The sequence below is a fragment of the Stegastes partitus genome, unplaced genomic scaffold (genome assembly GCF_000690725.1).
Source record: "Stegastes partitus isolate 25-593 unplaced genomic scaffold, Stegastes_partitus-1.0.2 Scaffold97, whole genome shotgun sequence".
Lineage (NCBI taxonomy): Eukaryota > Metazoa > Chordata > Actinopteri > Pomacentridae > Stegastes > Stegastes partitus.
This window is the reverse complement of record NW_007577828.1, coordinates 830,530-853,745: the sequence shown is the minus strand read 5'-3', so window position 1 is coordinate 853,745 and position 23,216 is coordinate 830,530. Positions and strand designations below refer to the sequence as shown.

The 23,216-nt window shown below is 42.0% G+C and overlaps 1 protein-coding gene across 1 annotated transcript in view; it reads right to left on the bottom strand.

Annotated features, from left to right (window-relative positions):
• Positions 1 to 1,712: 1,712 nt before the first annotated feature.
• The window catches only part of bcam (basal cell adhesion molecule (Lutheran blood group)), a 44,208-nt gene continuing 22,704 nt past the window's right edge, over positions 1,713 to 23,216 (bottom strand). Inside the window, exons 2-13 of the mRNA XM_008277413.1 lie at positions 12,191 to 12,318; positions 11,802 to 12,018; positions 9,967 to 10,040; positions 9,769 to 9,865; positions 9,442 to 9,624; positions 7,973 to 8,094; positions 7,752 to 7,893; positions 7,140 to 7,255; positions 5,650 to 5,791; positions 4,559 to 4,683; positions 3,739 to 3,880; positions 1,713 to 2,090 (exon numbers count right to left, since the gene is read on the bottom strand). Of these exons, the coding sequence (XP_008275635.1) occupies positions 1,996 to 2,090; positions 3,739 to 3,880; positions 4,559 to 4,683; positions 5,650 to 5,791; positions 7,140 to 7,255; positions 7,752 to 7,893; positions 7,973 to 8,094; positions 9,442 to 9,624; positions 9,769 to 9,865; positions 9,967 to 10,040; positions 11,802 to 12,018; positions 12,191 to 12,318 (1,583 nt within the window). The 3' untranslated portion in view covers positions 1,713 to 1,995. The remainder of the gene's footprint in view (positions 2,091 to 3,738; positions 3,881 to 4,558; positions 4,684 to 5,649; positions 5,792 to 7,139; positions 7,256 to 7,751; positions 7,894 to 7,972; positions 8,095 to 9,441; positions 9,625 to 9,768; positions 9,866 to 9,966; positions 10,041 to 11,801; positions 12,019 to 12,190; positions 12,319 to 23,216) is intronic.

Below are 23,216 nucleotides of genomic sequence, written 5' to 3'. Positions count from 1 at the left end.
CAGGTGAAGACAGTGGACGAATGGATGGGTGGGTGGAGAGGATAAGGGGCGGGGATTGGGATGTGGGGTTAGTCTAACTTCTGAATGCAATGGCTGAAATGTAATGGGACCCAATAACAGGGCCTGAATGCCGACAGATAATACTAGACAGCTGACCAGAGCCAGAAAACCACACTGAACATACTCACCCATCCACCTACACTTGTATTACTACACTTGAGAGGACATGCTGTTATGGTAATTCTCACAAATTGACATTGCTCTTGTTGGAGGCCATGATTGGAACCAATTGAGTACTTCTTCCTGACTGGCTGGCTGGTGTCCCATAAAGGAACAGCTCGACATTTGGAAAAATGTCAACTAAAGGAAAAACACATAAATAAAAATAAAAAAAATCAGCTAAAGCTCAAAGTCACATCTCATTTGCCTGATGGTTTCGCAGGGAGGGGGGTTACATGATGTTTTGCTCCTTGGCTGGGACTTCCTGCCCTCTCATCTGGTTGCCTGGCAACTTGACAGTATTGACAAGACTCCAGGAAAACGTCTGCAGCAGTGCTTCTGCTTGTCTTGGTGGTTGGACTGACCTCACCGTGGGGTAAGTTAAGCTGAGCTAAACTTCGAACACAGCTGACGATGGTGTGAGCCGGCCATTACGCTCTGAGGTGCTGTGTTGAAGGACTGGTGGAGGATTGCTCTGCATCTTTTTCAAACCTGACACATTTCCACCAAAACGTTTAATCTGAAATGGAATTCAGGTCGTAGAACTCTTGTCTAAGGCAATCCCAAAATAATAGTATACTTTTCCTTTGGGGAAATCATGAGGAGAGGTCAGTTTGGAGCCACATCCATGTTAATAATCAAAACAAACAAGGAAAATGACATATTAATGCTAATGTAACGCTATTTGGATAGTTATGATTAGGTGCTTCGATCATATTTATAGTTTATGATATTCTGGTTAAATTGAAGCAATTAGTTTATAGATCATTTTAAGATAATTTGACTATTTTGACTATTATATTAGATTTCACTGCATTTAGCACAAATCCCCTTTATCCAGCCTTTCCACCATGAAGATTGGTTCATTTTTCTGATAATAATGAGAGGTTTTGATGGTTTATTAGATAAAAAAGACATGCTGAAGTATACTTGTGAATATGTTAATGTATGCTTCGAAAACAACCAGCTGATTAATCAAAAAGCAAAACTAATCATCCCCCTCTGAGCTGTGTGACAGTGTGTTTCCCTCGTCCTAAAACAGCATTTCTTCCTTTTTTTTCAGTCAAAGCTTGTCCTCTCAACTACAGCGATACAAGCACAGATACACAAAAGCTTCAGCTTTTGCAAACACAGATGCATTAACCTGGTGTGTAAACAGACATCAATACACGGACAGTAACTTACAGCTCTAGACGGACACCATACACATGTCAATAGGGTTAGCGATACAGACCTGACTTTAGCACAGGGTTTCCAGAGAGCAGCACTTTGAGAAAAAGAGAGTTTCTCAGTCGCATAGCATAGCAAAGCAACAACCACAACACGCACCACTAAGAGCATACGGACGAAAAAAAAAAAGTACACGGTCTACACACAGCACCCGGCGAGTGGAAACAGGAGGAAAACAAAGGCGAGAAAGAAGGAAGAAGCAGTCAGAAGGAAGAGGTGACCGACAAGACACAGTAAAGAAACGAAGAGAGGAATGGAAGGAATAGAATAGAATAGAATCCTTTATTGTCCCCAAGGGGCCACAAAAGTTGTAGTAGCATCCACAAAATATAGGACAGACATCATACAAAGGTGACAAGAGAAGAAGAATAACAATATACAATATCCACAGTGTTCGGTAGCAAGAGGGCAAATATACAAGATTACAGTACAGCAGAGGAAGGTGTGTAGATAAGTGTGTGTGTGTGTGTGTGAGTGTGTGTGGTCTATGTATGTATGATAGAAGGGCTGGGGCAAGAGGAGGTGGATGGAGGGGAGGTTTCTAAATTACAGGGTCTGTACAACAAAGAGTCCTGAGAGAAGAAGGGAGAAGAGGAGGAGGAGGAGGGAGAAGGCTCTACCTTCGGCTGAGTTCTCAATTGCTGCAAGAGAGGAGAAGAGAAAGAAGAAAGGGTTGAGGTTACGGTGATGCAAAAGAGCAAGCCTGGATTGGGTGGCATCGGCTATTTGCAAATCCACGCGTGCTACGTGTGGGCATGCGTTTAGCTGTTTAGAGATAAAGGTGTCACAGTGTGCATGCATAGTCAGAGGGATTACTTTTTAATGTTGAAACAGGTTTGAGATCTGTGTGCAAAAAGTGCTTTGGATCTATTAGTTACCTTCAAATTATTACGAAATCTGCTGTACAGCCTGGAGCATGAGCTATAGTTGTCCTCTAATGTATTCATACCCTTCCATTAAAGAAAAGGCAAAATTCACAATAGTCACTCAAATAACTAGAAACTGAAAAAAGTAGTAATAAATAAAAATTTGGTAAATTATAATTTAGTGAAATACGACATTGCTTCTGAATTGTGGTTGAAAAGAATAATTTTAAAAAACAAACAAAACTGTCCAGGACAAATTAGAGCACTTTGCTGATGAGCAGTGGACCAAAACACCTGTCATCAGGTGCAGAAGTCTGATTGAAAGTTACAGAAAACACTTGATCGCAGTGATTGGCTCAAAGAGTTGCTCAACTAAATATTAGTTTGCGGGTCCCATCATGCTTGTCTGCTTGTTTTGTTTTTAAATATTTCTGTTGAACCACAATTCAGAATCAAGGTCATGATTTTCATTAAATTTTCATTTTTTATTACTTTGTCCATTTCAGCTTATTTCAGTGACAGCTGTTCTTTTCCTTCTTTAACGGGAGGGTATGAATACATTTGAGGACGACTGTACGTAAACAAGGAGTTACTAAAGCAAGCTGTGACTAGAAAACATAACTGGTGATGTTTTGTAAATGGGGGTATAGGTTTATATGGAAATACCTGAAAAAAAATGTAGTTCAGAGTTTAGTTTTCATGCAGTTTAGAAAGAATGGGAAAAAAAATCTGATTAGAAAAGATGTCCGCTGGCTTGTCACTCAGCCTAATCTTACTGGGATCACATTGTAAACTGGGTACACTGTGCTATGCTTGTGATGTGTCATCATAAAAGCAAAACCAGACGACATCATTACAAGTGTCAGGTCATGTTGTGTAATTCTTTTTTATATATTAGCATAATCTTGAGTTAGCTACGTAAAAGCTACGCCTGTCAGATACTGTGCAAGCCTGCAAGAATGAAGCTGGGTCGGAAAAGCTACGTTTATACTGATTTCTGGGAAGTTTATCATAATTTCATTCCATTCCCGTGTGCTGCAAACAGCCTGCCAGGGTGAAGTAAAGTCTTGGATGTGCTTGACAGCCTACTGTGCACGACCTTTGGGCCCACTGCAAGAAAGACCTGTAAATGTGTATAAATTCAGTGAGCAGCTTGAATGACTGGAACCCCAACCATGAAAATCCACTTCTCCTTGTTACATCCGTCCTGTTGGGCACACATGTTTGTAACAACTAACCTCTCCACGAGATCTATTTAGATTGTTGTTTTACACATTTACACTTACTTCAAAATCTCATGTTTCTAAAACGACTGTGCAAAAATGTGTTTACCGTAGAGATGGTTTAAATTTTTAGACAAATTATAAAAAACGTGGAGGTGAAGGAAGGAGCTTCGTCGTTGCGTCCATCTCTGTACACTGACCTCGTTTGACAGATACCAGGAAGGTCTTGCTATCTGTTCCGAGAGTGTTGCCGGCCTTGCAGGTCACACCGTTCTTCATGACCTCAGCAGTAGCTTGTACAGTCATGGTGCTTACCGCCTTGTTGTCTCCCAGTAGTATCGACTGTTAGAAGTGAAGAACGGAGAAAAGAGAGACAGGGGAAGAAAAATGAAGATGTGCTTTTTTTTTTTTTTACATCTTCTCATATATATATTCTAAATTTGTGTTTTTTTATTAACATTTTTTGTTTTAACAAGTCTGTCTTTTTGGACAAACTACTGTTGCTTTATTTCATATCTCTCCTCATTTCTCATTAAAACAAAAAAAAAAAAAACACAACCAGTTCTGCAAGTTTAGATATCTCTCATCTTTGATCTTACACACAACACTATTTGCTTCTGACATCCACTTTTTCAAAAGAATCATTAAAGTTTTATCTCATTTATCAGCTTTTTTAATATTTTAATAAGCCGAAGCTACACTCCCTCTCCTAGTCTCTTTAAAGCTATGTCATCTGGGATTTTCTTTCTCTTCTTTTTAATACAGCTTTTGAAGTCGAACATAACAGTCCACCAAGAAGATCTTAAGATGTGAAAAATCGTGCTTAAAACTTGCGAAGTTCACCCGAACGACAATGCAGCAAATGCATGCGATCTTTTGCTTGAACTACGTCGACACCTCTGTTTTAATAGTTCTGCTGCTACTTCCAGGAAAGCGCTGCAGTCATTGATTCCTGTAAATTGAAAGTGATTCTTGTAAAGTGCCAGGTCAAACACTAAAGCATTGTTTTTAAACGTGTACCTCTTTTCCTGAGGGCGTCCATTCGAACTGAGGGATGGGGAAGCCAAAGGCCGAGCACTTCAGAGTAACCATGTCTCCTTCTTTCCCCACCTCTCCGACAGTGGGATTCTCGATCATTGGCTTTCCTGGACAAGGAGGATAAACAAAGCAAAACAATGCAGCAAGACCCCAGACACACCTACAGTTACATCTCATATTGGAACTAATCAACGGAGAGGGAAGTATCCGCTCTAAGCTGTTTCCTTTGAATACTCAGCTTCCTTTTCCTCGCTAAGACAATGCCCTGCACACTAACGCTGACCGTAATTAGTATGATGTGTGTGTGTGCAGCAGTGCTGGTGCAGGATGGGCGATCTACCTGCTCAGAATGCAGCGTGAAGTTGAGTTTGTTTCACTGCTCTGAGCGACAGGTCTAACGTGGCTACGAGTTATTGACAGAGGCTGAAGCCATGTAAATGTAGAGATTAACATAATAGTGTGTGTGTGTTATGTGTGTGACTGTGGTGTTAACAGGCTTGTGTGTACATGGAAACACAAGATGCTAATGTGATTAACCCTTACATACTGTTCTGTGTCAAATTTGACCCATTTTGACATTTAACAGCAGTAAAAATAGCCTAAACGTCATTCTTTTAGCCTGAAAGTTTCCTAAAGTGACCCAAAATACAAAAAAATGTTCTACTTTTGTACAAGTGCTAAAAAGTTTTGCACAATGAGGCTGTTTTGGGTCAAATTTGTCTATCGAAATGGATTTTGGATCTATCGGTGTGGGTCAAATCAAGGAAAATGGTCGTTTGTACTGTGAAGGCATAAAATATGAACAGCATGTCACGGTTAGAGTGATTACATTAAAATGCTGATCTGTGAATGTGTGCATATATGTCAACAGATAACTCTATTTTTGTAGATTTTCAGAAAGCTTATTTTTTATTGTTTGCTTGAGATCAATCAAAGTGAAGCTGAGTGGATTTGACTCAGTAACAATAGAGATAACCTAAGTTTGATTGATATTGTCTCAGATAGATGATGGAACAGCAGGTTTTCTGAAAGTTTGTGAAGATGGAGTTATCTGTACCATGTGCGTACATTACCTTTGACAGTAAGGTTGACGCTAGTCTGGGCTGTCAGACCTGGCACCGACGGAACGCCTCCAACACACATGTACTCTCCGGCGTTAGCGTAAGAAACTTTTTCTATTGACAGAGTGCCGTCCTGAGAGAGCACCTCGGAGCCCTGGAGGAACACAAACACACTGAAATAAAACCAGTTGGACTCACACCACCGTGCGTCTGTTCTTTCTTTTAATTCTCTGAATGCAGGACCAGAACAGCGCCTGTAAATATGTAGTTCGCAGGAGCACCGCCACGCTGGGAAAGCAGAATGTTCCGACAGCGCCGTGAAAACAGACCAAAGCCGGTCCTCCGTGATGAACCTGTCTCTTGCAATTCTGCTCGACTTCTTTTCATAGGAATCTGTCTTTCTAAGAACAAACATGTTCTCTACTCAGAAAACCAGCAGCCGGTGAGTTTCTATCACACCCAGGAGACACAACAATAGATACACGGGCTGCAACAACAGGCTTGACACTGGAAGAAACACTCTGCACATAACAAGTGGAAAAGAGCAGGAGTAAATCTCAAACACACCACGGCTATCACAACAATACACGGGTTTACAGTATCAGAATGCACGAAGATGCTTCAAATAGACAGTAAGGGTGAACAAACCCTCACCTGCTTGTTGTGTTTACTGTTGAAAATAGGTGTAGAACATAATAAAATCTGCACTGTCTGTCACAGAAATGGGCTTTTTCATGCCATCAAGTTGCCTATAGTCTGCTGCTTATGATAACATTATATTTATTATCCAAACAAGCTATTTCCATGTTAGTGTAAAGTGTTTTTTTTAGTATTAGAACACAAAGTGAGTTTCTTGTCTCATAACCAGATGGTAAGTAAAAATATTTTACAGCTATAAAATACTGAGTTACAGTATATAAGATGTAATTAGAGACGTGCAGCACGTGTTAGAGTGGCTTTTTTTTTCCCTCCCATTCAGACAATGCAACAAGCACCAGGGTCTGCTCTCCAGTTGGACACGGCACAATGAAGCCTGTGTAGCAAAAGACTCACAACTGTCTTCAACGGGAGCGAACACAGACACCAGGGCTCCAGTGTTAGGTGGCAGCTGCACACTGTCAGCTCAGTGTCACACACAGAAATTATGTCGTGTCTAAATAAAAAAAAAAAAAAAAAAAAAGAGCGCTGTGAAGGATTAAATATTTGGTCACCATCTAACCAGTGTTGTAAATATGTAATACCAATAAGTCTGCGGTTGAAAAAAACATTTGTGAATTGACGTGGTGTCCCTCTACGACCTGATGTCGACTCAGTGCCTTATATTAAACTCTTGATTAAACTGTCTTGCATTTGTTTTTTTTTAAAGAAGAACAGTGAGAGATATACAAATTGCTGGCTAAATTATTTTTTAAAAAAGCATTTGGTATTCCAAGGAAGACCTTGTTTTTCCACAACAGATGAAAAGAGAAGAAAACAAAGCGTGAGAAAGTGATGGAACGCACCTTTTTCCAGTGCACTATGTGGTTGTCAGAGGCCTTGGTCTTACACTGCCACTCCACTTTGTCCTCAAGCTTGACAATCTGAGGTTCGACGGGGGTCACGCTCATTGGGTCGATGTCTGACGGAGAGAAAAACAACTGAGAGACAGGACGGGGAGACACCTGAAAAACCTGAGGCGTTCTATACATTCTAAGAAATAAAAAAAGAAGCGCCACTTACAATCCAAAAGCTCCTCATCATTTAAACAACCATGTAATAAGGCTTTAAAAATGGACGTGCTAAGCAGAATATTATATATATATTTTTATAAGTACAAAGCTAATGCACTTACTGTGAAGTCAAGCACATTTCAAAGCCCAAGTTAAGCCCATTCACTGCTTTTTCTAGGTTATCACCACTTAATGTGTGTGATAAGATCAAATTAAGCAGCGTGGTTGGGATAACATTAAAGTAATAGATGAACTGTGAAAAATTGAACTGGGTATTTCCTGGCTGAAAGGATTCCATTAAAACTTATTCCGATCTTTAGAGTTGTATGATTTACTGATGAAAAGAACGGCTCACTACCAGGTTGAAGGCAAGTTGTTCTTTATGTGTGTCTTTGGTTCACTCACAATGGACGGCGAGGGCGATGACTCCACTCAGGTCAGCATCCAGGTTGTCAAAATCTGTGGCTGTGCACTTGTACTGTCCAGCATCTGTGCGCTTGACAGATTTCAGAGTCAGAAGACCACCCTGACCAGTGATGACTTTTCCCTGAAAATGCAACGACGGGGGTTAACGATTGAGCAAGACAATTCGTACATCATGTTTTGTGCACGAGGTTCTCACGTACGTCTTTAGCAAAATCAAACTCAGGCTGTGGGTTTCCGTCAGTCTCGCATTTCATATTGACAGTGTCGCCCTCTTTGACCGGAGAAGTGTTGAGGAGAGAAAACGTCGCTTTCTCAGAGGGATCTGGATGGACAGGAACAGACACGGAACAGGTGAAAATTCCTTCACTTGTTACACTGTTATACTGTATATCATCAATCAAAGATCAGCGATGCATTCCACAGGGGTTACTTTCCCAGTCTGTCTCTCTGCTTCCTTGACTCATCATTCAACAAAGAAATTCCAGCGTGGGTGAGTTAAACTACAGTGCTGAGCAGGAGGAAAGATATGCAATCAAAGAAATGGGCCCAATAATTCAAGTTTCAACATCATTAGCTGCTTTTTGACAACTTTAAATTTAACCAACATGTATTTCCTGCAATGGAAAGTAGCATAAGGCATATGACTTATGAACAAATAGAGTGATTTCACAAGCGGGTTGAAAACATACACTGTCTGTAAAGATGAATAACATGACGATTCCCAAGAAATAAGGCTGGGACATCTTGATTTCCCGTTGGTATGTGGTTGCATCAGAGTTAACATCTACAGTAACATGAGCCAGACAAAACCACAAAGCACAGCTCAAATAAATGTATCCCAGATGTGATTACTGCCACATTGGGAACTTCTTGTCACACTGCAGTATGCTCAGGAGTTTGTTTTTCTGATAAGGTTGTTCATGACCAGGTATTTCATGCATATATGTATTCATGTTGGTCCCCACTGTTCACTGCTGTGATTGACAGCTGACTCTGTCATAACCATGACACGACACCTGCCATGAATACAGAAATATTTATGAAAGCTGTCATTAAGTACCATTCTGTTAATTATGTCATTTTAAATGCGTAGTTGACGATGTCTGAGATGTCTTACGAAGTGATTCCTGAACCTATTAGCAACGATGACAGCGACGACATTTATTAGGATCTGAGTTTTTCAGAAGAGTGGAGGAAATCTGCTGCAGATCAAGTATGACAAACCGGCATGCTGGTACACCTTCTACAGTTACACATTTCTCCACCAGAGTTGCACTCTACCACCCAAGACGTACAGGTTGCCCACTAATCATGGCCCTTCCATCCCAACGTGTCTTTGAACCCCAGCCCAAGTGCTCCTGATGGCAGGTAAACACCTTGCATGGCTGCTCTGCCGCTTTATTGTGAGAGTGTGTGTGACAGGTGAATGAGAGACACACTGTTAAGTGCTTCGTAGAACCTAGTTCAGATTATAAAGGTGCTATATGAATGCATACCAGTCACCATTTTATGACAATTTCACATTTCACAAATCCACCAAAATGTAAAAAACCATCTACAGTTCCTTCAAAAAAACCAAAAGAGAACTGAAAGACCTCTGGCTAATATACATATAATAAATGAACCAGATGTAATCCCCAAACCACTCTGCTCCCTCCTCTTCACTTACAGTTGAGGTTGATGGTGATGGTGTCAGACTTGGTCTGTTTGATCTGGTCCTCTGGCATGCTGTATTCCACAGTACACTGGAACACTGAGTCCTTGTCGGCCTTGGTGGGCTGCATATACAGGGTGCTCTTCACAGTGAAGAGACCTGAGGCCTCCTTCACAATTGAAGGAATCATGTAGGTCGCTGGCAGAGAGGAGGAATGGAAGAAGTGAAAACATTTCCTGAGATGAATGACGTCAAAAGATCCATTTATGTAATGATCACAGAAGGTATACAGACTACCCTCTGCTTTGGAGAGGACATAAATACGACCAATAAGACACATACCCTCCTTCCTGTCTTTGACCTCCGCAAGGGGCTTGTCATCTTTGAACCAGATGATTCTTGGTTGGGGGTGTCCATTCATAGTCACGCAGGTTCCAATCTGATACAAATGGAAAAATGCAGGAAGTGTACAAAATATGAGATAATGCATCGTCTGACAAAACAAAGGAATGTGCAAACATACAGCAGCTATACACAAACCTCTGAGCTGGTAGGTTCTCCTGCAGAAATGGCCTGAGTCGATGGCTTTGTAAGTTCTGGCTTCTCAGGAGCAACTGACACAACAATAAAAATGGAGGAGAAGTTACTATTGCACCACTATAATACACTTGAACCAAGAGTGTAATGATAACCCTGATACAGAACCACCCACAGACACCCAGCTTCCATATTTGCAGCCCAATCCGCATGCCTTTGACCCTGTTAATTGAGTTGAGCAGTAAATAAGCTGCCTCACATTATTCCACTGTGACCTGGTTCACATGAGCTGATAAGAGTCAAATCACAAAAAAACAACAACACACTTCCTCCTCTCTGGCTCGTACACACAGCCACAGGTGTGAGTGTTCCCTCTTGTTTCTCTGCCTTATTCCCGGGCTCGATGGTTAACATGCAAGGTCATCTTATCGCTGCCTGCAGCTGTCGACTGCTTATAAAAATAAACAGTAGATGGGTATTTCTCTCTCCATCATTTGAATCTCAGTGTTATTTGTATCGTCGCTCCCAGAAGTGCTGCAGCATGTTTCACATACTGTGCAATGCAGGGAGCCAAAAGCAAAGTAATTGAAGACATAGATTTCTTCAGCCTAAACAGTCTCATAAGGACTAAAATGATCTTCTACAGCACTTGCATTCAGACCTGCAGAAGTTTTAATTGTTAAGAGAGCCTAAAAAGAAGCAGAGGGTGTACAGAGAGGGGGTAGCATGCTTCTTGTAACTCTGTCGTTGGCGTGTATTTGCTTAGCGGCCGTACTGTTTATCCTACTGTAGGCTTCCCGGCTGGGAGAAACACTGCTGCAGCTCAACCCTCAGGAGACCTCATAACTCAGTCCCATTAAGTTAAGGCAGGACGGACACACTATAATTCAACCGCAGTGAGTCAAGTGGTCAGATGTGAACAAAGAATAATTGCTGGTTTGTGAGACAGGCTGTTTTCTTAGTTTTGTGGGTATTAAGTGCGTCTAAAAGGCTTTCATTGAGGTTTTGTCAAACACTGACTCGCCCCATTCACAATTAATAGCTTCTTTTTAACGAGATTACTTTAAAGCCAGGAGCCTCCGAGTGCGTAAATGTTAATAGATAACTTGTGAGCTCTTTTTTAAGTGGAAGCATGACTAAAGGTTGTTTTGGTATCCCCACAAAACAGATCCTCTATTTTAGAATAACTGTTCAATCAATTGAATCCCAAATGCTAATTAATTTTACTCATTTTGGTTCAATCGCTAAATGCAAAAAGTCTGATTGATATCAAGGGTTGCCGGGGGAGGGGCAAAGACACAGAAGCAGGGTCAACATTTGCCACCTTGGTAATAAATCCGGACTCTTATTATGGAGAGATCTATGAGACATGACAGGTGTGATTGAACTATTCATCAATTGTGTCAAGAGTGATTAGATTGTGGTTAATTGACCTCTGGGGAACTTATTAAAAAAACTGGTAACCCGAGGCGTTGGAAAAGCCTCCAAAGTCCCACACATGATGAAAAAAATGTTTACATTTTCTTCAGATATAGATGATTATGGCAAATCATATTTTAAAATACTACATTTCTATGAAGAGGTATGTGGTGCTAGCGTAGACATGTGTGAAATGCAATCAGCAAAATACATTACATGCATTAAGTATAATTAACCCAATGCTCAATCAGAGTATGCATGAACACACAGATCCCACAGATTAAAGTCATAAACCTTTAGTGGCAGTGACAGCAACAAATCGAGTCGTAAATACCGTTTGACAACTAATGAGAAAGTTGGAGGTGGGAAAAGGTCACGCTGAGGGCATATAAAAGGCAAAAGGGCACCGGTTTACTCACAGAAGACTTTGAGCATAGTGGTGCCATCTCCAACACCAGCAGGGCCAGCAGTGACCTGGCAGTAGAAGGCAAGCTCATCAGAGGGTTTAACTGAGGTGATGGTCAGGGTGAAGTTCTCTTCGATGGTGACCCGGCCTGTCAGGGGCGTGTTGTCGTCACTGTTTCCCTCTCCACCCTGGCGGCGGAAAGCAACGCGTTTCCTGGTTCCCTGCTCCTCCTGAAAGGAAAATAAGGGACATCGAGAGAGAGGTTGGGAGGGAGATAACATATGACAGAGATACAAGAAATAGAAAATAGCTGGCACCAAAACCGTTCCATTGTATTAAAAATTCTTCTTAAAATGTTCTTAACAACTTGAATTTCAAATATTTTTTCATCAAATTACTTACAATGTACCATTCGACGATAGTGTTGCTGGACGCCGATGAGACGGTGTGTGTGCAGGGCAGTGTGGCGGTGTCTCCTTTCAAAACCTCCACTTTAGGAGACACCTTCACAGTCACAGCTCCACTGCATACTGCAGAAAACGAAAGAAGAACGAGGTTAAGGATTTGTGGAAACGCAACCAGAGGAATCGACAGTGTCGGAAATATGGGTTTTACAAATATATGCAAATGTTTACGAGGATTAAAGTCTGACACTACGACTATGTATCATGTTTAAAAAAGTTATTTAAAATGAAATACAACTTTTACATGATCGCGAACTCAGGTAAATACCTACCACATAACAAAAATGACACTTTTCATGTTCAAAAGCATAACTAGCTGACAAATAAACAATAACTTTAGATCTGTAAAGTATACCGCCTCTTAAAGAAGGCCACAAGGAGATATGGAGACACAGTGTGAGACAAACAATAAACTTAACCCTCAGGGCCACCGCATTGTTCAAACAGCGTGTTACGAGAACTGAGGACAGCAGAGTGGCATCCATGAGGTACTCTGTTAGTAGACGAGCATGCCTTTTCCTGCAATGCCTTGGGCACTTTGGACTCATCACTCATCTCACACACATCAGCAACAAGAGGCCATAGTCTATGATTACCGCCACTGGAAATACACATACACATACTGGAGCATGCGATGTATGCCCCTTACACACAAGACACTAAACAAACACAGTTGTACAACTGCGGAGAAGACAACTGACACCAGGGCCACGCCACAGGGTCACACACACACAGATTTACAGTATGTTGACACAGAATGGCACACATCCTCCACAGCAACAAACAACTATCTTCAGTGTAGAAAATATGTGCAATCTTGGCATATTAAACAATTATTCCACCTGAGATCTATAGATTGGGTTGAGAGCATGACAAGTCAAGACATATGGACTCTTCAATTGAAATGTCCAAAGCATTCCTTAGGTGTTTTCCTGTGGGTTAAACATCTAAACATCTGTAAATCCAGACTACAGTTGAAGAGATAAAAACAGACAACTCCATCTTCACAAACCTTCAGAAAACCCTTTTCCATCATCTACCCTAGACAATATCGACTAAACTTCAGTTATCTCTGTGTTTGTCATGTCATTTCTACTGAGTCAGATCCACTCAACTTCAGTTTGATTGATATTATCTCAAGCTAGCAACAAAAAACGAAGGTTTTCTGAAAATCTACAAAAATTGAGTTATCTGCTTTTTGCAAATGAACTCTTCACAGTGGCAAGCTATGATTATTATTGCTCCCATAAAGGTATTAAAAACTGTTAAGGGGCGCTGGGGGAAACCATAAGGCCCCTGTGACCGGCACTGTCAGTGTTCTCCATTCAACACAGACATTAGGATGCACACTGTGTCCCAGATTTGCATGGAAGAGTACGCAGCAAGGGCACAGGACGGACCCAGTCTGGTTCCTGTGGGGATAAAGGAACACGATCGCGCTCTAAACTCTTTGTAAATCCAGTTATGAAGAAACAATGTGAAGACCAGATTGTATTACAGTGGGAAGAGTCTGGAAAAGGGAGGACGGAGGGCTGGAGGAAGGAAAAGGAGCTCCATTTCTGCTAATGAAGTCACTGCAGCAAGTACAGTGTCATAAATCGTATGTTGCACCAACACATGATTACACTTGAGTCCACTGTGTGGTGAGCGTGAGGCGTTAAAACACCGCATTTAAACAAAGGACTTTTTACTTAGTTATGTAAGTGGGGTTGCACTACGAAATCAGCACAGTCAAGACCATTCATCAACACGGACAGCACATTTCACAGCCAATTATGAATGAAAGATATGGCTTGAGAGTCGTTCATACATCCATAACGTTACCTAATATGCCAGTTAAAGAAATAAAAGGCTGTTTACCGTAAGACACAGTACTCATATAGGAGTAAACTGCAGCATTTTCAGACAGAACACGGCAGTAAACAGCCAATCAGCAACATTCCCAAACATCTTTCTAATAGTTCAGACACTACAAACATTAAATATCATTAAAAAGCAAGAAATGTAGACTGAAATTAACATTCAAATTGGGGACATGCGTATTACTAATGAACAACCTAGCCTCGAATTCTCTACCATAACATAAATTAATCATACCATCAATTTCTGGACTACAAAATCTACAGTTGAATAATTTATTTGTTGTGAGAAACTGCCAAGAGTGGGGAGGATGGACTTGTGGGAATCAGAGCTGTTTGACAGGCTGGTTTTAATAAAAAAAAAAAAAAAAGGGCAACGAAATGCTGATGGGGAGGATGAAAGAGTGTTTGCTCAAAACGTCTAAAGAGAGATGAGAGGGAGCCGAAGCAACGGCCACCTTGTTATCAGTCGGCTGCGAGGAGTACAGGATGGAGGGAGAGACAGAGAGGAGGTAATTAGAGTGAACCATCAGTACTGTGGTTGCACTGTGTTGTGTACGAGTGTTAGTGAGGCACATTCCACCAGGGCTGGACGCTGGGATTCACTACGACCCACCAACGGCACGGAGGTCAAAGATCAGTCAAGCGCTGACATTTGCTCAAAAGACCTCATGTCTTCTCTCCTGCCCTTTCTTCTTTCACTTCCTCTTAATTTACTTTTTCACTTCCCTTGGCTCTATTTTTATCCCACTTTTCGTCTTCCTCGTGCACCTCATTTCACAGCATCCCCCCCCCCGCCACCTCCTCTCCAAATATTTCGCTCTATCGGCTTAGTAGCTCTCAAGTGAACCAACATTAGTTTTACAAACCGAGGCTCATGTTCTGAGTTTGTAAGAGGGATGTAGCCCAACCAAAAATATCCTCTGTTTCTGCGCCAACACAAACAGCAAGCCAGACAAGCGAATGTACAAGAATGTGTGAGTAAATGAAGCGCTGCGCTTTCAGACAGTGCTCAGGATTTAAGAGACCCATTGAGCGGTGCATGGGAAAAATACACAATGACACACACCACATTAAATCAAGTGACTTTCTGGCACATGCACAGAGAGCCCCAAGTCTTTACTCGGTTAGATAATCTGACTTTAATTCGTCATGGCTCCTGGGATGGCTGGTCTGTCCACCACTCTGGTCCAGATTGAAATATCTCAACTGTTGGATAGATTGTTTAGAAATATCGGTGTCCAGAGGATGAACTAAACTACTGGCCACCAGCAGGTTACAGTTTTTATTTATTTCGTGACATAGCTTAACATCTACTCGATGAACCGGTTGAATATTTCAATCATGTTTTCATCAGTTTTTAGCAAGTCACAGAACAGTGATCATAACTCACAGACGCATCACATATTATACACATTTTCTACCACTGGCACACATTTGCCAGACATAATGGAAATAAAACTGCTGAACCCTTCCTTTCAGAACTGCTAAAATCCCTAATTTTTTTCCTTCATGGGATAATAACAGTCGACTACCATCAGTCAAGACAGTCTGCGTGAAAGCGATAGAATAAATTACATAACAAACTATCTACCGGGAGATGATGCGCCGGTGTTGGTGTCTGAGAGGAAGAAATAATATCAGAGCCCATCTGTATCGCATCCTTCTCTCTTTGCCAGCCTCCTCCTCTCTCATTTATATCTCATTGATTGCAATTCTTTGTCTCAATCTTTTCTTTCGTTCTTTAAAATGCATCTTTTCACAATATGTTTTGAGTCCAGAGCGATCAATCAGGCCGCTGCTCTGTTTTACACATGAGGCAGCTGGACAGACAGAGACAGGCAATTAAAGCGTAATTAGGGAGTCTGCTGTCCGATCTGTGTGTGTGTGTGTGTGTGTGTGTTTGTGTATTTAGGGACGCAGGCTGTTGGCTGTCACTCTGTGCATGTGTGTGTGTGCGAGAGAGAAGAAAGAAAGAGGGGCTGTTGGATGGAGGCGGGGGGGGTAGAGCCAGGCTGCATGGGGGTCTCTTTAGCTGATGCAGGCCAAATAATCGGATTTAGCCAAAGAGAGGGAAAGTGTGTGTGTGAGGTGGTGTGTGATGGGGTAAAAAAAAAAAAGACAGATGGGAACAAGACGGTCAGCTTGCGACCTGCGCGCACACACACACACACACACACACACACAGAGACACTCTTACAGTATATCTATAATGCATGCCATATTTATGAGCGACCGAACCGCCCCCCCAAAAAAGCTACGGTTAAGTACATTGCAGGCAGAAAAATATTTCCGAGTCTGCAGTCAAGGCAGCGTGGCAGAGAGGAGGAGACCCACGGAGTCGTGTCAGTCCCACATCTACTGAAAAGTTAATGTGAACCCGTCTTTAATACTCTGCCTCGTTTTGCCTTTTTCCTTCAAGCTCTCTCTCTCTCTCTCTCTTTCTCACACATCATAATGAGATGCCCCTCGTTATGAAAAGATCCATCCCTCTCTTCTGCTCTCACCTTACCTACTACTGCTGTATTCTGGACATCAAACCAGGATCTCTCTTCGATTCTACCCTTCTTATCCCAAATTCTCAAAGAGCATTCTTTAATACCCAGTGCACAAACTTGCCTCTGTGTCTACTGTGTGCATGTGTGTTTTGGAAAGACAGAAAAATAAAAAAAGGATGCGGGGGCAGCAAAAGGAGAGAACAAAGAAAATAGAAAAAAGAGGAGAAAGGGAAGAAGGAAGAACAAGAGACAGTGTGTGTGTGTTTATGTGTGCCGTACCTACATGACAGCCACTATCACTCACCAACCAGAGCCTCTCACTGAAACCACCATAGCCTTCCGCTCCCTGTCTCTCTGCTAACCCAAACACGGCTCAGGTGAAGATTGATGGATGTTCTGGGTAACTAAGCCCACTCTACACACCTGGATGATAGCACTAGGGGTCCAGGAAGACGTGTGTTAAGATTTCAGCCAGCATGTGTCATAAAAACTGTCTATAAAAATGGTGCACCGGCGCCAACACTGGGACAAGGAGTGTGCACAGAAGATCATCGAGAAGAGAGAAGCAGCGAGAGGAGTGCAACGCGGTACCTGACGGGCAAAGAATGTCAGTAGGTGTAGGTGTGTGTGTGTGTGTGTGTGTGTGTGTGTGGTCCAAAACATATTTGGCCTCTAACAGGATTAGTGTGTCCGACTGTTGGCAAAGCAAACAGCGTCCAGCTGCAGAAGACACTGCCTCAATGTCACAAGGACTGAGTCACCTACAGCACGAGGTTAATGAAAGACAACACGCAGCAGTAACTTCCATTTTTCATCACTTTCCACTGATCAGCAGCTTTTCCAAAAATGTTTAGAATTATTTTTCCATCTCTTCCTTTTTTTTTTGTCTGCTGATGTCTCCAGCAGAATCCATACTTGTCTTGTGTTCAGAGCCTGCAGCGGCTTTTGAGGCTGTATGTATATTTCAGATTATGTTAAATATTATTCAGTTTTATTGCTTTGTTTATCTTATTGAGCTTTAAGTCGGTCTTTATTATCGTACATTGTTGTTTTTTCATTTTAATCTTTTTTTTTTTTTTTAAATCTAGATGTATATTGTTCATCAGTCATTAGTGAAACTCTAAAGGAATTTTTTTGAATCAGCGGTTGCACGATATTTCGACGACCGCATCAGTATCGGCCGATATTAGTGTTTTTTTCCCCCGATATATCAGTATCGGTGAACAAATTTAGCTGATGCTTGTCTAACATTAGCCCCTTCATTTATACATTTGATATTGCTGCTATTTCACAGATTTTTTGACTTAAATGGTCCTGGACTTCAACGTTAAATATGCCAAAATGATTTAAATATGTTTTACTTTTGTTACGTAATAAAGAAGACTATGTGGTCTAATTTGATTTGGGCTTCTTTTGAATAGTCTTGACATTGTCACAGTGCTTACTTATACTCATTTTTCGGTATGAACAAAAATTAAATATCAACATCGGTAATATCGGTTATCAGCGATATCAGAAATCTTAATATCGGATATCGGTATCGGCCAGAAATTTTAATATTGTGCATCACTAACAATAACTAGTGTACACATCCTTAAAAAATGTCCATTATTTAAAAAGTGTTTATGTATTCGATCTTGTAAACTATTTCCAATGAAACTTCTACAACCCACAATGTTCCCTTTTGCACTGTCACAAAGCAACTCCAAGAAGAGTGGGAGTAGATAGATAATAGCTTGGTACTTGTTGCTGTGTTGGTGTTAAAGGATGTAATTAATCACTAGTCAGTTCCGACAAAAGATTCACTCCCATCACACATTATAAATCACTACCACCATCACCGTAGACACCATGTGACTGGCTAACAGGAGTAATCAGTAAGCCAGAGGCTCTGTGGATATGAGTACAGTTGTGGCAGCGGGGCGTGGCCGGGCTCCCTCAGTTCCCCAACACTGATAATGACCCATTAATGTTCCAGACTCAAACATGGTGCTTGCGGCCTTTCACGTTCGCTCAGCGCTTACATTACTCCGCCTGCTCAGCGAGAAGGGAACACTTTGCACTGCTCAGGAAATTCAGTTTGTTCAGTTTCATTTTGGCAGACAAACTCGCTCCATCATAGAATTGTACCCGAGAGGACCGCATGTAAATCAGAAAAATAAATAGAAAGAGGTTCTCCAGCGGGTGCTCTCGGTAAAGAAGATTGTGTTTGCTAAAGTGGCCAAAACTAACTATGTGCAGTAGTCGTGGCTGCGTTGTGAATACAGCGTTTACACTGCAGGGACATAAAAAAAACGATTTAAGGTGGTCTGGAGAAATTCTGCTTTTCCCTCTCAGCGTTTGAGTCGGTGACAGTTTAAGATGAATAGCGACATGAGCGTAGTATACTGCAAAATATGTGTGTGAGTGTGTGAGCAAAGGGGGGCAGGCTGGGTCAGACTACCAGTGTCAGGGTGGGTCCTTGTAAGGCCTGGAGTCTATCAACGCCTGACTGATGAGACGAGAACAGGTGCAGCACAGGAACGGCAGCTGCTGCAAAATGCACACAGCAGACACGCATCGCACATACACATCCCACACACCGACAATGAACGCCACATAGAGAGGGCAAGGGAGAGAGTGAGAAAGACACAGTGGGACCTCAAACCACAGAGATGACAGACAGGGAGGCAGAGAGAAAAGGAAGTTTCCCAATAGGAAAAAAAAAACAGCCATACAATTTGTAGAAGTAAAACTTTTAGCAACCAAGGCGACAAAAAGTAAAAATATACACATATTGTGAAAACCCAGACAGACACAGATACAATATCCAGTCACTGTCTGTCTCCTTGGAGACTTCCAGTAGTACGTCTATCAATACCAGATCCATGCAAACTAAGCGCTGCCATGTCTGTTGGTTTCCTGCTAAGTGTTGACCTTTGATGGAGAAAAACGAGTATGTATCTGATGCTAATTAAAACCCCACTGTTGTTTACAATATTCATGGGATACAATTACAGAGAGAGATGCCGAAAGCGCGATGCAGAGAGAAGAAAGAAGAATGTAGCAGCAGAGACAACACTGGAGTGGAAACACAAAATATAAAGAGTTATTTCTTTAAACTGGTAACTTATTTACATACATCCTTTAATATTAAAAAAGTCTTAAGCTCCAGTTCCACCACATGATACTTTAAACATGATAAAACATCTAATACTCTGATGTACTGATAGTCTGATACCGTATCTACTTGTGGTGCCCATGCAGATGTACATCCATCAGCCACATCATTAAAACCACCTGCCTAGTATTGTGCAGGCTCCCTTTGTGCTGCCAACACGGCGATGAATCGTAGAGGGACTAACACAAGACCTCTTGGGGCGTCCTGTGGTGTCTGGGTGGTTGGAGGTGAATCCTTTAGGTCCTAGCCCTGCAACAATGTTCAGCTGGGCGGTACGTATCAAAGTATTGTGCACAGGAGTGCCGTGACCCAAGGTTTCCCAGCAGAACATGGTGACATAATGATCAATCACAAGACCAGCCAATGGTTTTAATGTTGATCAGTGTATGATATATCAGATATGAACAGTGGGGATCAGTTCCTAATGGCACAAAGATAGCTGTTTGTTCTTTGTATCCTACTTTTAGGTTGTCCTGCAGAAAGTGTTCCCAAGTAGGACTGGAAAAGTATGTTCATACAAAAGTCATAGGAGCCCCTGATGAACCTTTTCCACAGACAAAATCTTATGTATTTATCTTAATTGCCTCATACAGTAACCACAGTTCTAATTTGGAAAGGAATGGTCTGCTTGTTGAGCCTATACCAAAGAGAGGATTTTAAGTTGATAAAAATTAATGACTTCTTTGAATAAACAAACTCAGTCAAACAGCCAGAGGTTGACTGTAACGAACTGTACAGAAATCCTCAGAAAAACTTTAAGATCTTTTTTTTTTGCCTGGTATCACGCAGACAGCAGCACTCCAAACTACCAATTACAGCAATCAGAAACTCAGCCTCAGTCCTGCACACATTATCTGACCATTCTCAAAAAGCTCAGTAGTCAGAACATCAAGACGATAGCAGAGGTCTGTTGTATTTCAGAGATGATATCTGAGCCTTTAATTGGAGTCAAACACAACAACATGTTTAGTGCTTGTGTTTCATTGCTCGGCGAAACCGGGCGCCCTCATGTTTTATGGATTGCCTGTATTTTATGTGTTATATCCGGATATGGGAAGGAGGGGGTCTCGATTAAAGGCGAGATAGACGGATCTGGATGCTCGGGTGCCACATGAAACTGCGCAATTACGAGATAAGAAGGAGCCTGTCTGTCTTCCTGTCTGGGCTTGTACCCATGTACCACCTGAGTAGAAGTAAAAACCCACACCTGGGGCCCTGCAGCATCACGCTCATGTTGCAGCTGAAGGTTATCTAATTCTCGCAGGGCAGGCTGTGTTTTACAACTTTATTTATTGACACTAAAACCACCAGCTACTCTGGGTTTTAAAAGATGGAAGACAAGAGACGGGACTATAAGGCGGGGAAACAAATTTTACTATATGTTAGATAAGAATCCCATAACCTTTATTGTGCCGATTTGGCTAAATTTGTCTCCTCTCTCAGGCTGTAGTTTTATCATTCACACATCAACCTTCTTTCTTGATGTCTTTTCACCTTTTGTGGCTGAAGTGCAAAGCTTGTTTTCAATAATAATGAAGTGTTTCAGAGGTCGAGCTCCGTTCAAAACAAGTGAGGAGAGAAATCGGGCAAAGCAAGGAAGGAGGGAAGGAGGAAATTAGTTTAGACTGTCTGATGTTCCCAGGGACTTGACGTTGACGTAATGCAGCTGAGTCAAACACAAAGCTATTAGCAATTAACCAGGGTTCGCATCAGTCTTCTCTGCTGCCATAAACCTTGCCATCTTAGCATCTGTGCATCTTACTCAACGCCGTAAAACGCAGAGCCCCAAGTCATCACAAAGTCTGATGACTCTGCAAATGATGCCGAGCCGCCCGTGTGCATGACGGCGTCTGTTGTGTTGGAGCGGAGGGCAAAGGGGTAACATCGCAGCGTGTGCAGTCGCATCAGATAAATCACAGCTTTACAAGTGTGTGTGTTGTGTCATCTCGCCGCAGTTTAGGAGCTCAAGACAAACAGCGTGAAGTGGGCTACAAGGTTGGCCCGTCACACAGCCTTTTGTCTGCCGGGGAGATTCCCCCTCGCCACTCTCGCTGCTCCGGCAACGGGGTGAAAAGTCAACCCCATTTAAACACAGGAGTTCGGAGCTATGCGGGGCCAATGGGAGTGTTTGTGTGGTGCAGCGGAGGGTGTGTTTGTCCTCTTTGAACATGAGTCAGGAGGAGAGAATCAGGACAAGGATAGATGGTACGAACAAGGAGACGAAAAAACCAGACAGAGCGCATGAGTGGAATATGAATTTGCCCAGCTGACACTGCAGTCTTCCATCCCATCCTGCAGAAAGCAGTAGTTGGGAAGAAAAAAATAAAACAAAGCTGAGGCATCTTATAAAGAGATTATAAATAGAGCTATGAATGCATGAGTCTTGTGAGTTTTTAGTGCTGTGTAAGTGCTTCTGAAAAAAGTAGCTTTGATATATCGCTTCACTGATAAACCAAAGGATTCTCTGCGAGTGTCCTTCCCCCATTAAAGTTAGCTGAGTAAAACCGAACTCATCTCTCACACGGAATATCTAGGTCATTCATAAAGCTAATATCTTTTAGCTGACACAATCTGGTGCCATTATATCTGACTCCATTAACAGTGAGTTAGCGTGACAATAGCCGCTATCTTTGCTCCTATTAGAGCTCACATCTGGGTCTTGGTACAGCGGTGGTAACAAAGCAAAAAAAAAAAAAAAAAACAGGGACATAGCGGTGAATTACATGCAAGATCGGATAAAAATATCAAGTAGAATTTCATTACTTTTTGAATCAAAGGGCACAAAGCAGAGAGGGTCGCCAATTACCGCAGTATGTCTCCTCCTGGCTGCCTTTCATTTTCAGAGGGAACTCAATTTGGTGTAAGAGGGAAAAGGGGAGAGAGAGGGTGTGTGTGTCCTGATCGACTGAGAGAGAACCCAATCAGTGGATGTCACTAAAGGGGCAGAGATGAGAAAAGGTGTTAATATTTAATGTTTCAGGCCCCCTGAATCTGGGCCTCCTTTCCCTCTTCGCTCTCTTCCTTCAATCCCTTTCGCCCGAGGCACTCCAATTAACATAGCCTGTCCTTTTCTCCCCCCCTCTCCTACCCCTCTCTCTCTCCCCCAGTCTTTCTCCTCCTTCCTTGAAACAAAGCCCCCGGCAAAAAATAAAATTTAGAAATAGGATAAGAGAGGAGGCAGGAATATAGAGGGTAAGGCAGAAGAAGGAAAAAAAAGGAAAAGAAATGAGAGTTTGAGCAGAGTTAAGCAGTGTGATGCAAAGTTTGGATGACAATAAGTTGAGAAAGTTAGAGGGTCTTGGGAAAGAGAGATGTGGGAGAAGGAGTTAAAATAGAAGTAAAGGAGAAGGGGGAAAAAAAAAAAAAAGATGAAGCGAGGAACAGAGAGGGTCCCCTGTGTGTTTTCAATTCCACTAAGCCTCTACCTATTTATCAAGGTAAATGACT